This window comes from Triticum urartu, chromosome 2 (assembly GCF_003073215.2).
Source record: "Triticum urartu cultivar G1812 chromosome 2, Tu2.1, whole genome shotgun sequence".
NCBI classification, from domain to species: domain Eukaryota; kingdom Viridiplantae; phylum Streptophyta; class Magnoliopsida; order Poales; family Poaceae; genus Triticum; species Triticum urartu.
Window position 1 is genome coordinate 685,851,581 of NC_053023.1, and position 16,794 is coordinate 685,868,374.

Below are 16,794 nucleotides of genomic sequence, written 5' to 3' on the forward strand. Positions count from 1 at the left end.
AAGTGTAGACTTTGGGAGAACTTCTTGATGGTCATAAGGCTGTTAGGTACATATGGATTTTAAAAGGAAGACGGACAATGATGGTAGGTATCACCATTAAGAAAGCTCGACTTGTCGTTAAGATGTTTTCCGACAAGTTCAAGGAGTTGATGCGATGAGACTTTCTCACTCGTAGCGATGCTAAGAGTCTGTTGGAATTATATTAGCAATTACTGCATTATTTGTGAAATCTTGCAGATAGGATGCCAAAAAAACCATTGTTTCCTCGACGATTTTTGAGGAAAGGTTGTATGTGATACAACCAGAAGGTGTCCAAAGAAGTGAGTGGGAGCACTATAGAATTTCTGATAAATATATGTTGACATATTATTGATCAGAAATGACGTAGAATTTCTGGAAAGCATATAGGGTTATTTGGAAAGTATTTTTCAATGGAAAGCCTGGATTAAGCTACTTGAACATTGAGCATCAAGATCTATAAGGATAGATCAAAATTCTTAATGGTACTTTCAAATGAGCATATACCTTGACATGATCTTGAAGGTGTTCAAGATGGACCAGTCAAAGAAGGAGTTCTTGCCTGAGTTGTAAGGTATGAACTTAAGACTTAAAGCTCGACCACGACAGAAGAAAGAGGAAGGACGTAGGTCGTCCCCTATGCTTTTGTCATAGGCTCTATACGGTATGCCATGCTGAGTACCACACCTGATGTGTGCCTTGCCACATATCTGGCAAGAGGGTACAAAGGTAATCTAGGAGTAGATCACCAGATAGCGGTCTAAATTATCGTTAGAGGAATAAGGATATGTTTCTCGGTTATGGAGGTGATAAAGAGTTCGACGTAAAGAGTTACGTCGATGCAAGCTTAACACCTATCCGGATAGCTCTGAGTAGAGATACCGGATACGTATGATGGAGCAACAATTTAGAATAGCTCCAAGTAGAACAGTTATTTGAAATGGCTCCAAATATAGCGTAGTAGCTGCATCTACAAGATGACATAGAGATTTGCGAAGTACATACGGATCTGAAAGATTCAGACCCGTTGACTATAACATCTCTCACAAGCATAACATGTTCGAACCCAGAACTCATCGAGTGTTGATCACATGGTAATTTGAACTAGATTATTGACTCTAGTAAACTCTTTGGGTGTTAGTCACATGGGGATGTGACCTTGAGTGTTAATCACATATCGATGTGAACTGGATTATTGACTCTAGTGCAAGTGGGAGACTGTTGGAAATATGCCCTAGAGGCAATAATAAATTGATTATTATTATATTTCCTTGTTCATGATAATCGTTTATTATCCATGCTAGAATTGTATTGATAGGAAACTCAGATACATGTGTGGATACATAGACAACACCATGTCCCTAGTAAGCCTCTAGTTGACTAGCTCGTTGATCAATAGATGGTTACGGTTTCCTGACCATGGACATTGGATGTCATTGATAACGGGATCACATCATTAGGAGAATGATGTGATGGACAAAGACCCAATCCTAAGCCTAGCACAAGACCATGTAGTTCGTATGCTAAAGCTTTTCTAATGTCAAGTATCATTTCCTTAGACCATGAGATTGTGCAACTCCCGGATACCGTAGGAGTGCTTTGGGTGTGCCAAACGTCACAACGTAACTGGGTGGCTATAAAGGTGCACTACGGGTATCTCCGAAAGTGTCTGTTGGGTTGGCACGAATCGAGACTGGGATTTGTCACTCCGTGTAAACGGAGAGGTATCTCTGGGCCCACTCGATAGGACATCATCATAATGTGCACAATGTGATCAAGGAGTTGATCACGGGATGATGTGTTACGAAACGAGTAAAGAGACTTGCCGGTAACGAGATTGAACAAGGTATCGGGATACCGACAATCGAATCTCGGGCAAGTATCGTACCGATAGACAAAGGGAATTGTATACGGGATTGATTAAGTCCTTGACATCGTGGTTCATCCGATGAGATCATCGTGGAACATGTGGGAGCCAACATGGGTATCCAGATCCCGCTGTTGGTTATTGACCGGAGAGTCATCTCGGTCATGTCTGCATGTCTCCCGAACCCGTAGGGTCTACACACTTAAGGTTCGGTGACGCTAGGGTTATAGAGATATTAGTATGCGGTAACCCGAAAGTTGGTCGGAGTCCCGGATGAGATCCCAGACGTCACGAGGAGTTCCGGAATGGTCCGGAGGTAAAGAATTATATATAGGAAGTGCTATTTCGGCCATCGGGACAAGTTTCGGGGTCACCGGTATTGTACCGGGACCACCGGAAGGGTCCCGGGGGTCCACCGGGTGGGGCCACCTGCCCCGGGGGGCCACATGGGCTGTAGGGGGTGCGCCTTGGCCTATATGGGCCAAGGGCACCAGCCCCAAGAGGCCCATGCGCCAAGAGAAGAGGGAAAGGAAGAGTCCTAAAGGGGGAAGGCACCTCCGAGGTGCCTTGGGGAGGAGGGACTCCTCCCCTGGCCGCACCCTTCCTTGGAGGAAGGGCCAAGGCTGCGCCTCCCCCCTCTCCCTTGGCCCTATATATAGTGGGGGGGAAGGGAGGGCAGCCCAACCTAAGCCCTGGCGCCGCCCTCTCCCTCCCATGACACATCTTCCTCCTCCCGCAGCGCTTGGCGAAGCCCTGTTGGAATCCCGCTACTTCCACCACCACGCCGTCGTGCTGCTGGATCTCCATCAACCTCTCCTTCCCCCTTGCTGGATCAAGGAGGAGGAGACGTCGCTGCTCCATACGTGTGTTGAACGCGGAGGTGCCGTCCGTTCGGCGCTAGGATCATCGGTGATTTGGATCACGACGAGTACGACTCCATCAACCCTGTTCTCTTGAACGCTTCCGCGTGCGATCTACAAGGGTATGTAGATCCACTCGTCCCTCGTTGCTAGATGACTCCATAGATAGATCTTTGTGACACGTAGGAAAATTTTGAATTTATGCTACGTTCCCCAACAAAAACGGCATTCCTAACGGCTTTCTTAAGGAAGAATTGTATATGATGCAGCCGGAAGGTTTTGTCGATCCTAAGAATGCTAACAAGGTGTGCAAGCTCCAACGCTCAATCTATGGGCTGGTGCAAGCATCTCGGAGTTGGAACATTAGATTTGATGAGATTATCAAGGCGTTTGGGTTTACACAGACTTATGGAGAAGTCTGTGTTTACAAGAAAGTGAGTGGGAGCTCCGTAGCATTTCTCATATTATATGTGGATGACATACTCTTGATGAGAAATGATATAGAATTCTTGGAAAGCATAAAGGCCTACTTGAACAAGTGTTTTTCAATGAAGGACCTTGGAGAAGCTGTTTATATATAGGCATCAAGATCTATAGAGATAGATCGAGACGCCTCATTGGTCTTTCACAAAGTACGTACCTTGACAAGATATTGAAGAAGTTCAATATGGATCAGTCCAAGAAGGGGTTCTTGCCTGTATTGCAAGGTATGCAATTGAGCACGGCTCAATGCCCGACCACGGTAGAAGATAGAGAAAATATGAGTGTCATCCCTTATGCCTCGGCCATAGGGTCTATTATGTATGCCATGCTGTGTACCAGACCTAATGTAAACCTTGCCGTAAGTTTGGTAGGAAGGTACCAAAGTAATCCCGGCATGGAACACTGGACAGCGGTCAAGAATATCCTGAAGTACCTGAAGAGGACTAAGGATATGTTTCTCGTTTATGAAGGTGACGAAGAGCTTGTCGTAAAGGGTTACGTCGATGCTAGCTTCGACACAGATCTGGATGACTCCAAGTCACAAACCGGATACGTGTATATTTTGAATGGTGGGGTAGTAAGCTGGTGCAGTTGCAAGCAAAGCGTCGTGGCGGGATCTACATGTGAAGCGGAGTACATGGCAGCCTCGGAGACAGCGCATGAAGCAATCTGGATGAAGGAGTTCATCACCGACCTAGGAGTCATACCCAATGCGTCGAGGCCGATCACTCTCTTCTGTGACAACACTGGAGCTATTGCCCCTGCCAAGGAGCCCAGGTTTCACAGGAAGACCAGGCATATCAAGCGTCGCTTCAACTTCATTCGTGAAAGTGTTCAAAATGGAGACATAGATATTTGTAAAGTACATACGGACCTAAATGTAGCAGATCCGTTGACTAAACCTCTCCCTAGAGCAAAACATGATCAACACCAGAACTCTATGGGTGTTCGATTCATCACAATGTAACTAGATTATTGACTCTAGTGCAAGTGGGAGACTTTGGAAATATGCCCTAGAGGCAATAATAAAATAGCTATTATTATATTTCCTTGTTCATGATAATTGTCTAGTGTTCATGCTATAATTGTGTTATCCGGAAATCATAATACATGTGTGAATACATAGACCACAACACGTCCCTAGTGAGCCTCTAGTTGACTAGCTCGTTGATCAAAAGATAGTCATGGTTTCCTGATTATGGACATTAGATGTCATTGATAACGGGATCACATCATTAGGAGAATGATGTGATGGACAAGACCCAATCCTAAGCATAGCACAAGATCGTGTAGTTCGTTTGCTAGAGCTTTTCCAAATGTCAAAGATCATTTCCTTAGACCATGAGATTGTGCAACTCCCAGATACCATAGGAGTGCTTTGGGTGTGCCAAACGTCACAACATAACTGGGTGACTATAAAGGTGCACTACGGGTATCTCCGAAAGTGTTTTTTGGGTTGGCACGAATCGACACTGGGATTTATCACTCCGTATGACGGAGAGGTATCTCTGGGCCCACTCGATAATGCATCATCATAATGAGCTCAATGTGACCAAGTGGTTGATCACGGGATCATGCATTACGGTACAAGTAAAGTGACTCGCCGGTAACGAGATTGAATGAGGTATTGGGATACCGACGATCGAATCTCGGGCGAGTAACGTACCGATTGACAAAGGGAATTGTATACGGGATTGATTGAATCCTCGACATCGTGGTTCATCCGATGAGATCATCGAGGAGCATGTGGGAGCCAACATGGGTATCCAGATCCCGCTGTTGGTTATTGACCGGAGAGTCGTCTCGGTCATGTCTGCGTGCCTCCCGAACCTGTAGGGTCTACACACTTAAGGTTCGGTGACGCTAGGGTTGTTAAGATATTAGTATGCGGTAACCCGAAAGTTGTTCGGAGTCCCGGATGAGATCCCGGATGTCACGAGGAGTTCCAGAATGGTCCGGAGGTGAAGAATTATATATAGGAAGTCTAGTTTCGGCCACCGGGAAAGTTTCGGGGGTCACCGGTATTGTACCGGGACCACCGGAAGGGTCCCGGGGGTCCACCGGGTGGAGCCACCTATCCCGGAGGGCCCATGGGCTGAAGTGGTAGGGGAACCAGCCCCTGGTGGGATGGTGCGCCCCCCTTGGGCCTCCCCCTGTGCCTAGGGATGGAAACCCTAGGGGTGGGGGCGCCCCACTTGGCTTGGGGGCAAGCCACCCCCTTGGCCGCCGCCCCCCCCATCTAGATGGGATCTAGAGGGGCCGGCGCCCCCCTTGGACCCCTATATAAATCGGGGGAGGGAGGGCTGCGAAACCTAGCCCCTGGCGCCTCTCTCTCCCTCCCGTGACACCTCTCCCTCTCGCTGAGCTTGGCGAAGCCCTGCCGAGATCCCGCTACTTCCACCACCACGCCGTCGTGCTGCTGGATCTCCATCAACCTCTCCTTCCCCCTTGCTGGATCAAGAAGGAGGAGACGTCTTCCCCAACCGTACGTGTGTTGAACGCGGAGGTGTCGTCCGTTCGGCGCTAGGTCATCGGTGATTTGGATCACGACGAGTACGACTCCATCAACCCCGTTCTCTTGAACGCTTCCGCTCGCGATCTACAAGGATATGTAGATGCACTCCTTTCCTCTCGTTGCTAGAAGACTCCATAGATTGATCTTGGTGATGCGTAGAAAATTTTAAATTCTGCTACGTTTCCCAACATTTCAACCTGAAATTTTAAACACATACACTCACATCTTTGTTTACTTGTGCAAATTTGTTTTAGATTTTTTCAAAACTAAAATGTTCAAATCTTGAAGTTTCAAAAAATCCGGCCTCCATAAAGGCCGAGCTCCAAAACGTTCCATTCATGCCAACGACGCTATATTTCCAGTGTGTCTGCAAAAGGTTCCCTAAACAAAGGTGTGTTTGCATAAACGGTTGGATCACTTGCTCTCAATTCTCATATAAAGCATGACCTGAACTATATTAATCTCCTTAGCTAGTTATGCTAGGCATACCCATCGTATTACCTCCGTTTCAATTTACAAGTCCTATACGTATACCTAGGTTGCTAATTGTATCCCCCTAATATAAACTATATAACACAAAAATTATATTTTCTGAAAAATAGAACATTTGAAGTTTATATTAGTATATGTTTTGTAATATATGACTTGTATTAGGTTGGTCAAATTGATAACCTAGGGATACGCGCACGCACTGTAAACTGAGAGAGAGGTCATACTGTTGTTTGGCTATGCTCTGGCTCTAAGAATGTTGAGAACTTATGTCTCGCTGATTGTAATCCTCATGATTGAGTTATACAAGTCCTATTTGCGCGCAAAAAGAAGTGTGTCGTCAGCAAAGCGCCACTACTAGTACGTGTACCTGTCTAAAAAAAGAAAGCAGTAATTATTACTCCTTTTGTTTTGAAATAGATGATCCAATTTTATATTAATTTTATATTAAAATTAGTATAAAACTGAGTCATCCATTTTAGAACGGATGGAAATACATGTCAGCCGTATCTTGTGCACAAGCACAACCACGTCGCGAAACCGGAAACCGAGCGTTCGGTTCTGGTTCCTTGGCTTCGCATGACTCGGTGACGGAGAACGAAGGCGACGGTCGTCTCGCGGACCCACAGCATCCACTCACTCACCTTTCCCATGCCCGCATAGCTTATTATTTCGACCCCACATGCTGTGTGACGATCTTTTTTTATGTGATGATCTTTTTTTGTGTGATGATCTTGTTGATTGTTGACTATCATACTCATGCGGCACCCTTTTCTGCCAATCATCTTTGGCCACGGGTCTTAAACCAAAAAAGCCCTTGATCGGTTCTGGTTTGAGTCGGCTCGGTTATGGTTCGTTTAATTTTTTTAAGTAATACACTTTTCTAAATAAATTTGAGAAATATTACACCGTTTTGATTTTTTCTAAAAATAATATAGCTTCGGCTTGCGGGAAGCCGATTGGCTTCTGTCGGCCACGGGCAAGACGATAAGGCGCAGTCGGCCTGCGCGAAGCCGAGTAAGGCCCAGTCGGCCACGGCTAAGCCGATAAGTAGCTATATGCATGCAAATGTGTACGTTCACAAAGCTAGGCAGGTTAAATGTAGTTGCAAGCGGAGTCGCTCACGTACACTAGCAAGTTTCAAGCTGATTGCTTGTCATTGCACCCAAGATGACACTGCTCACTAGTAAGAGCAACTCGGCGTACGCTCGACCGACCGTCCGCTCGGCGTCCGGCCTATTTAACATTTAGATCGACAGTGCATCCAATACATCGACCTATATATACCAACATGGCCGGTCCGCCGTCTTTTTTCAACACATATGCACACGTTTTGGATTATTTGACAAGCAGACATATAAAAGATGTCATAGTTTCATAATCAAATAAAGCATAGTTTTACAATCAAATAAATTAAGCATAATTTTACAAGTCGAATAAAAAATAAACTGTCTCAAATGCATGTGAAAAAAAGACATATATATCACAGCCCTGCCGAATGAAAACTAAATTGTATCTTGCGGAGTCGACTCTCTCAAGTAGTCGGGCCAAATACAGCAATCACAACCCTGCATAAACCTGTACATGGACTATAGACATGTAGACTCGCTCATACGGACGTACTCATCAATGAGATCACCGGGTATTCCGTATGCAAGCATCCATATGGTTGCAGTGCATTTCTGGTAAGATGAGAAGCTAATCTTTTCAAAGGCGTCCTTTTTACACTTGAAATAGTTATCGCCTCCCTTGGACCAGGTGGCTGGGCTGGACACGCGCGGCGAGCGTGCAGGAGTCCGACGAGCGTGCCAGCGTTAGTACGAAGGAGCTGGCCGGGGGCGGCGAGGCGGCTTCCAGCTCGTGACGGCGTCGGGAAGCTTTGGTGCCTGTGCGGCGAGATAGTGGTGGCGGCGACGAGATGACGACGTTGGGGGAAGGTGTGTCGGCACCGGCTGCTAGCAGAGGCACTGACAAATGGGCGCCGGTAGACGGACGAAAAACGAACGCGCGTCTGTTTGAATCGGCGCGTTTGACCGACTTTTTTATTCACCGTGACCCAAATATAGATGGAATGGGTCGGTGTGTTTGAGTTGCTCTGATATATTGCAAACTGGAGCACTCAGCTGACTTGGGACTCCCATCCGAGCGTAAGCATACGTACGTGTGTGTAGCTAGCTAGCTGTTGGTTGATCTTGATTAGTATAGCTAGCTTTTGTCCGTAACGAATGTATGCATGTGCGTTTGAGCTTGCATGCACACTTATCGGCTTCGCCGAAGCCGATAGACTGGCCTCTCGGCGTCACCATGGCCGACTGCATGCGGACCGGCCGACTGGCCGTGCGTCAGGTGACCCAGCCACTAATCGGCTTAGCCGTGGCCGACTCGGCCCTACTCGGCTTCTCGCGGGCCGACTGGTCCTTATCGGCTTCCCACACGCCGAAGCTGTATTATTTTTGAAAAATATCAAAATGGCGTAATATTTCTTAAATTTATTTAAAAAACTGTATTATTAAAAAAAATAGCTTATGGTTCGGGCATCCCACACGGCCAGGTCGTTGTCTCAATCTGTCTTGACTCTTGAGTAAAAGAACCACATCAGTTTGGGTCGTGGAATGATGAATCTATCAAGAGACTAGTAGCATCACAAAAAGAATGAAACTTCCCCGCAGAAATAATGTACAGTTTAGTACCTCGCTTCTAATAATTACTCCCTCCGTCCCGTAGTCTCGGTGATATTTGTGCAAAACGACCAAGAAGTAGCAATTCTGAAAGGAAAATCTAAGAGGGAACAAGGTCATTCATCTAGTACTACACTAATAATGAGCTTCAGTAGTAATAAAGTGTCACCGAGTAAACAACCAAAACACATGGTAATTAGTACACAGCCAAGTATTAAGTTGAATACAGCAACTTTTCGTCACGGAGATTGTTTACTACTCCGTAGAGCTGAGCAGTTAACGACGCCATATGCTCTGAAACTTTGTTTAAGCAGTAAAACATGATCCATTCAAGCCTTACAGCATGCCATGTGCTTACCCAAGGGTTGGAAAACCAAATGCGCGCGGTTCGGTTCTGGTTCGGTTCGGCTCTGGGTTCTTGGGGCTGTAGAAGTCATGCTCCACTCTGCGCGTCTAAAGTCCGGTGCCTTATATAAATCCTTCGCCATCTCCAAGCTCTGAACCTCAACACAAATTCATTTCTCCAGCAAACACCACCACCCAAGAGACGAACAATGGGGTTCCTGGCCGCCTTCTGGAACCTGCTCGCCTTGATTTCCGCCGCATGTAGCAACGCCGAGAAGCTGCCGGCTGCTCTCATCTCCTGCGGCGTCGTCGAAGCAGCCGCGGCGCTCTGCCTCGTCATATCCAAGGCGCCCGGAGGTATATTTCTCCACCACGGCAAAGCACCCTTCTTCTTGTACTACGGCATCCTCGTCGTCGTGTTCGTCTTCGGGCTCCTCAAGGCATCGCCGGCTTATGGGTATCGGGCGATGTGGTCGGACGACGTGCCGCCGGGAAGACGATCCTCTGGTTGGGCCTCCTGCCCATCGTTTTCGTGGCTGCGCTTGGAGGCTTTGTCATTCTGAGCATGAAATAGTTGATCCTCCTGCGCCAGTTGTGTGTGTGCACGCCTGTACGTGCGTGTGTCAGTGAGTGAGCTTGATCACTTCCAAAGTCCCCAGTCTGCTCATGTTGATCTTCCTCTTCTCTTAGTACAGCAGCTTTCAACTTTGAGCAACCACTTCTGTTATGAGCAGCTCCTTTGCAATAGCCACAGTGCATAATAGCCCCATGTCTACTGAGTTTAGTGCCATCTTCTGTCTCCTCTGGTTGCTGCCTTCTGTTCTTTCTTCTCCTTCCAGCTCTTTTCTCATATAGTGGTGGCAATATAGGTAGTGCATCTACATGTGGCCACTCATCTTTGTCCCTTGTAGGATATACTTGAACTCCATAAGCTGACAAGTATGTTTGCACAAAGTAGCAAGAAGACAACATGGTTTCAGGTTTAATCCTTTCATGTCTACAACAGGCACAAGCATGGCTGCAAGGAATTCCAGTGAGTTGCCACCTTCTGCAGGTGCATGTATACATATTCAACTCCACTATGTATGTCTTGCCATTTGATAAGACACCAAAGACACCCATCCCTGACGCTTCAGGGTGACAATTGGCTGACAACTCTACATTTTTTCTTAATTTGTCTCTAATTTTTGGAGTTATGTTGCCTATCCACTTTTCAGTGGCCTCCTTTTTCTTTGACATATGCCTATGCATTATCTGTGATTTAATCCTCTCAAGCATGGTCAAAACAGGTAGCTCTCTAGCTTCTAAAATGTACCTACAACACAACATTTTGACAAAGTTCAGTTTCAGTTACTATTCAATTTCTGACAAAAATCAGTTACTGTTCATTTTCAGACAAAATTCAGTTATTGTTCAATTTCAGACAAAGTTTAGTTTCAGATACAGGTTTAAGTGGTATTACCTGTTGAAAACTTCACAAGTGTTATTCAACAAAATGTCACACTTGGGAAAAACATCAAAAAAGGCCCTTGACCATTGATTTGGAGGCTTATCTTCCAACCAAGCATAAGCTTCTGGATTATCTTCCCTCATCTTCTCCATATTAATTTCAAACAAGGTTGGAGTGGTTGGTTTGGCACAAGTCCATAGTTGTTGTCTGATTGTCTCACCTTTGTGTGCTGAGTGCAAGTTTTGGTACAAGTGTCTCACACAAAACCTATGCTCTGAGTCAGGGAACTGTTCATTCACAGCTTTTATGAGCCCCTATGTGAGAAAACAACAGAATTATCACACTAGTGCAAGTAAGAAGCAAAACAAGAAAAGAATGTAAACAGTAACTGAACCTATGAACAGTATCTGAACCTATGAACAGTATCTGAACCTATGAACAGTAACTGAACTTATTATACCTTCTGTTTATCACTCATAATACTGAATGTGCTAGTGTTCATTATGTTAAGATCTTGCTTCAGTGTAGCAAGGAACCATGCCCAAGATCCATAGCATTCTGTCTCCACCACTGCCATTGCAATTGGATATATTGAATCATTTCCATCTATACCTACTGCTGTAAGTAATTGGCCACCATACTTTGTCTTTATGAATGTGCCATCAATACATATGATTGGCCTACATCCCTTCAGCCACCCTACTTTGCAAGCTGCCAAACTGAAATAACAAGTAATAAACAACCCATTCTCCAGGTTTAGATAGAAAGATGAACCTGGATTGCTATGTCTCACTTCCTCTGCATATCTCCAAAGCAGTGAGTACTGCTTCACCTCATCCCCATGCACCACTTCCAATGTTGCTTTCCTAGCTCTACCTAGCTTGTGTCTGCTAACTTCCATGTTAAATTTCTTCCTAACTTTCCTTGAAAATGTAGCTAGAGAAATCTTCTCATTATCTCTGAACTTCTCCACATATTTGCTAGCAAGAAAGGGGGTTGTTAGTTCTTTGACATCCCAGACCTTCTCACAAGTGTGCTCTGCAATTAAAGTCTTCACAAGAAAAGATTGTGTCCTATTGTCATTGACAGCCACTAGTTTCCAAGGGCAACCCTCTTCACACACTGCCTCAAATCTTTGTTTATTATTTCTTTTCTTCCTAATTTGCACCCTGTTCTTCACTGCATATTGTGCTACTACTTTCCTAAGGAGCTCCACAGAATCAAAAACCATGCCCAGCTTGAATTGAGGGTTTTCCATGTCAACAGTTGGGTTAAATGGTTTAAACCTATAAATGGGTTTCTCCTTCTTTTTTTTTCTTCTTATACTCCTCATCATCAGAGTCACTTTTATGTTTTCTATCCTAGTCATCCTCTTCTGGCAGCTGCAAATCATCTTCATACACATCATCTGTCCCAGGAACATGCCTGTACTCAGCACCAATAATTTTGCCTTTCTCAATTAAAGCATCGTGCACAACAACATCTACATTCTTGTCATACTCCTCATCATCCTCCTCCATTCCATAATCACTGTCATACCAAGTAGGATCTATGTCTGAATCACATTCATACTCTTCTTCTGAAACTTCTAATTTTCTGATATATCTGCATCTTCTTGTTGCTCTGAATTTTCTGCCTCCTCTGACAGTTTCTCTATTTTCATCTTCTTGTCCTTTCTAAGTGGACTAAATATAACTTTGGGTAGAACAGGGCAACCTTTGAACACAATGTCATCTTCCTCCTGCATCTCAGGTTTTCTGATATGCCTGACAAACAAAACCAGTACCTTTGAGTGAACAGAGGCTTTGACCATCTTCTGACAATGAACTTCCAGGATGATTTCCATCATATCTGCAAGTGTTTTTCCAGGTGGGCACCAATACATAATTTTCTCATGATCAGGATCATTCAATTGTGCTAGCATGTAGTAGATGCAGTCACCGCAAAAAGTTCTTCTGTCCAAATTGTCAAACCAACATATCTTCTCATCCAAATATGTCAGATTCACTCCCTTCCCCACAAAAAACCCACCATGATGCACCTCCACACTGAATTTCCTGATTCATAACCTACATTCAACAATGGACAGTGCATTCAATAAATACATTCAAAAAACACACTACTAACCCTAGCTGCCATCCCCAAAAATATTATGTGATACAAATCGTAGATGAATACCAACACACCCTAACTACTACTGCTCATTGAAGTCATAAAACTACTAATATGCTCCAGCGATCATCATCTATTGCCGAAGGGAGAAAACCCTAACTAAATTGGGGAAAAACTTACCGTATATCGGCCTCCCATGCGCTTCGGTCCTCAGGAGTGGCAACTCCATCGCCGGATCCACTATCGTCGCCGATGACTGGCTTGCCGCCGACCAGCTCGCCGCGCCAGTGGCGCCGCCTGTCTCCTCTCCCATCGGCGAAGAACACGAACAGGCAGAGAACAGAGGAAAAGGGGGCTATGCACCTTTTTCCCTGGATCCAGGGGTCTTTGTGCAAAAAAACGATGCAGTCCAGAGGCCTCACGTGCGCCGCGCGTGACAGCGAAACAGAAAAAACCGGGCGACGGCGCGGTTCAGCTGGTGTGTGTGACTTGATTCCACCCGCAACGCAAGTTCTGCGACGGGTTTTTCCGGTTTGCAAGTACTGTGACTTAAGTGCACCCGCGGTGCAAGTTCTTAGACCGCCAGTGCTATTTACTCCATTCTGAGCATGAAATAGTTGATCCTCCTGCGCCAGTTGTGTGTGTGCACGCCTGTACGTGCGTGTGTCAGTGAGTGAGCTTGATGTACCATTTGCTTCCACCTGTTACCCGTTTTAGTACATGTTTGTGGCAATGAGGTTTTTTTTCAAATCGAAACAGAGAGTTTCAGGTTCTGTTAGGGGATGGTAACAGAGTTTTAGGTTCTGTCCTGCTTTCAGATCGATGTGCGATTATCATTGATCTGGTCTCTGCCTTGTTACGAACGGAAATCGTCTTCTGTTGCATTTTGGCACATATTTGTTCCCCTCTCAGAAATCAGAGGAAAGTGGCAGTCAATGACTTCCTTTCTTCAGTACCATCTGGGGAATTCATACGCCCGAAACGCCCCCCTGCAGCTGCAGGCGGACGATGTTGTGGCTGGGCCTCCTGCACGTCGTCTTGCTGGCTGCACTTGTAGGCTTTGTCATTCCTATTCTTTTTCACTTGTAGGCTATGTCATTCCTATTCTTTTTTTGAAAAGGAGGATAACTCCCGGACGATGCATATAGCCATATACCATCGATGGAAAAAAGTGGAAAATTGAGAAACAGTAAAACTGAGCCAGCTATGAGCCTCCACGACGATTTGGAGCTGTAAACCGTCGGATCACTCTAACGTGCGATGTAGATCATTCCCAGGTCGTTCAGACGTTCCATTTACCGTCTCGTGGGCCGCTACTCCGCGGAACGAGCTCCCGCTCCTGTCAGTGATTGGGCCTTGAAAGGCCCATGCCCAGGTACGTGGCCACGCACTACGGTTTCTGTCTCTTGGAGTGTTTGTCCATGGCGGCTGCCGTCCCTTCTCTCTCTCTCTCTGCAGGCGGCGGCAATGACCGCGGGCGTACGGGAGAGACGGCCACAACAAAGACGGGACTTCACCGATAGGACAGCGACGGGTGCGTGCGACCTAACCTTCAGGTTCTACATCGCCGTACCCCATCACAGCCGGGCAGGTCAGATCCCCTTGTCGGCAGGATGGATGAACCAGAGGAGAGGAGGTAAGAATGAAGATTGAGGGAGTAGATGGGCCCCCACGTTCAGGCTGGCAGCAGACTCTGGCCCTTCCATTATCTGCCTCTCCTGGAGTCCTGGTACTCAGGCAAGGAGTTGATCTCCAAAACCTAGCAACTCTCAATTTGGAGCACTTTACTGGATGCGGATCCAATTCCATGATCCTTTGATGATTTGAAGTGTGTCAACCTTCCATGGATTGTAAGCTGCTACTCTGTTTCAAAAAAATTTTACCTGCTCGGATAACCAAATTTTGTTTGATCTCTTGAGATAATTTTATCATGGGTTTGTCTTCCAGGGTAGTCTAAAATTGGTGAACATTTTAGTCTGATGTGGCTGTTAGAGATATGGTTGACTAGATGAAAATTTTAAGTAGGGCTAGATGAATTAATAACCATTCTCCATCCTGATTCTTCATTGTTTTATGTTTTCAAATTCCACCAATCCTATTTTTTATTGTTGGATATCTGCAGTTAAAAGAAATAAAATTCTTGATGGATAGACTAGAACCAAATGCTCCCTTATCTGATGGTACTACAACACAGTATAAGGTTGCAGAATCTAGACTGCAATCCTCCAGCTTCTATCTTCTCAAAATCCTCGAGTGAAGCAGTCCCGAACGGTTTAGCTCATAGAAGCTAGAAACGAGAAGTTGAGGGATCCCATAGTGCAAAAATGATATTACCCGCGATCTGCCACCGCTAAAGAAAACGATTCACTGGTTCCTCGTAAGAAAAACGATTCGGTACACGATCTCTCTTCTCTCCCTCGAAATGGGCTGCATCCAGCGGCCCAACGCACTCCTAACAGGCCACTGCCCTCCAGCTGGGCTGCAGCTCCGCGAGAAGCTGTCGCTGGCTCCCGAACGTTCCTGGGTTCGCTACCTGGAGTGAGAAGCGAGGAGGAGAAGTTGATTCCCTGGAGTTCTATGAAGCCGGGTCATTGCCGAACACGCCCTTAGTATTTGCATTTGATTATATTTGCAAGCCAGGACATTGATATATAACTGCAGTTTGTTAATGAAATTGTAGGTACTATTTATTTTCTTAGGTGCAAAGATATATATGTCCATCTTTTCTTGTGTTTTATGGGTGGGCATTTGCAAATAGCTAAATGCTGCAGCCATGAACATGACTCATTGTCTAAACAGCATCATAAGCACTATTGAGCTGATCGTTTTCTATGTTTTTGCACTTCCTCACTAAAACTAAAATCCAGATATCTCCCCCCTGATGTAGATGTGTTGATGTGTAAACATCAAGAGATTCAAATTTTCTACACTATACTCGAAGGATACTATTCATTTGCATGTTATTTTCAAAATATATAATGAATTTGTTTTAATCATGGGCATGAGCTCCGCCAATCATTAAAGGAGAGTTCACAGAATGAACTTGCACAAAACAAGTTAATACAATACCAAACTGAGAATCAATTACTAGCTAAAAATAAGAAGCTACTACTTTCTTGAGCAAAAGAAACAGGCTCGTTGTATATATATATATCAACCCTCTTCTTTTATTCCTCTATGCTTGCAAATCACACGTTGACGGTCGAGAGTGCACAACTTAACATTTTTTATGGACATCTTGTGGACAATTTATCATGGTAAGTAACTTGGCCCAATGGTTCTCTATTGGCTAATCTTCTTGTGGTAGAAAGAAGAGCTCAATACATGCTACAGTCCATAAGGCCTTCCAACAGGTTTGATCATATTAGTATAATCGCAGGTGGCAATTTGCTACAGTTAGCAGGTTTGTTCGATCACTCTGAAGAACTGTAGCTAATTATGGCGGATTTCATATATACGATGTTTGTGTCCAGGAAAGAAGTGGTGTTTTAAATACAGTCCAGCTTTGTGTAACTTCTGTTTGCTCGGTATTTTCTCACTTGCTACTCCTCAACAATTTGTAACCTATCAATGAAAAAGGGAGATTACGGGAGCTATAATGCACTTCACTATTTAGGTGATATTTATAGTTCTAGCTTTTTTTTACGAAGTTACCATCTATGTAATGTTAATGTCTATAATAGAGAAATTGAACCTTTTTACCGCTCAGTTATCTTTTACATGCTTGATTGTTCAAACCACATTAGGCCTTTGATTTGTTCTTTTCTGTTAGTGAGGAAAAAAACTTCAGTTGTTGGTGTTCCTGACCATCGGTCGGTTTTGAATATATAATAAGGTAGATGTCTTTTTTTCAAAAGAAAAGAAAAGTGGGATATGCTAAAGAAATTAAATGAATCACTGTATATCTGCTCATCCTTTTTATCCAGTTATGCATGTGTCTGAATTTTATATTTGTTTATAGAACATCTTTTAATTGT

General features: G+C 44.8%; 1 protein-coding gene across 1 annotated transcript; it reads right to left on the bottom strand.

The window, feature by feature from the left end:
• Positions 1–9,690: 9,690 nt before the first annotated feature.
• On the bottom strand, positions 9,691–11,963 carry LOC125537877. Its single transcript, XM_048701203.1, has 3 exons — positions 11,166–11,963; positions 10,718–11,019; positions 9,691–10,570 (listed from the first exon to the last, which is right to left on the bottom strand). Exons 1-3 carry the CDS (start codon positions 11,961–11,963, stop codon positions 9,691–9,693), a joined length of 1,980 nt encoding a protein of 659 aa, XP_048557160.1.
• Between the last annotated feature and the right edge of the window lie 4,831 nt (positions 11,964–16,794).

Excerpts from the sequence above, each read along its gene's own strand:
- LOC125537877 (XM_048701203.1), bottom strand. The coding sequence starts at position 11,963 with ATGGAAAACCCTCAATTCAAGCTGGGCATGGTTTTTGATTCTGTGGAG. Across the intron at positions 11,020-11,165 it reads TTATGAGTGATAAACAGAAG|GGGCTCATAAAAGCTGTGAA; the intron begins GTATAATAAGTT and ends TTTCTCACATAG. Across the intron at positions 10,571-10,717 it reads ACTTGTGAAGTTTTCAACAG|GTACATTTTAGAAGCTAGAG; the intron begins GTAATACCACTT and ends GTTGTGTTGTAG.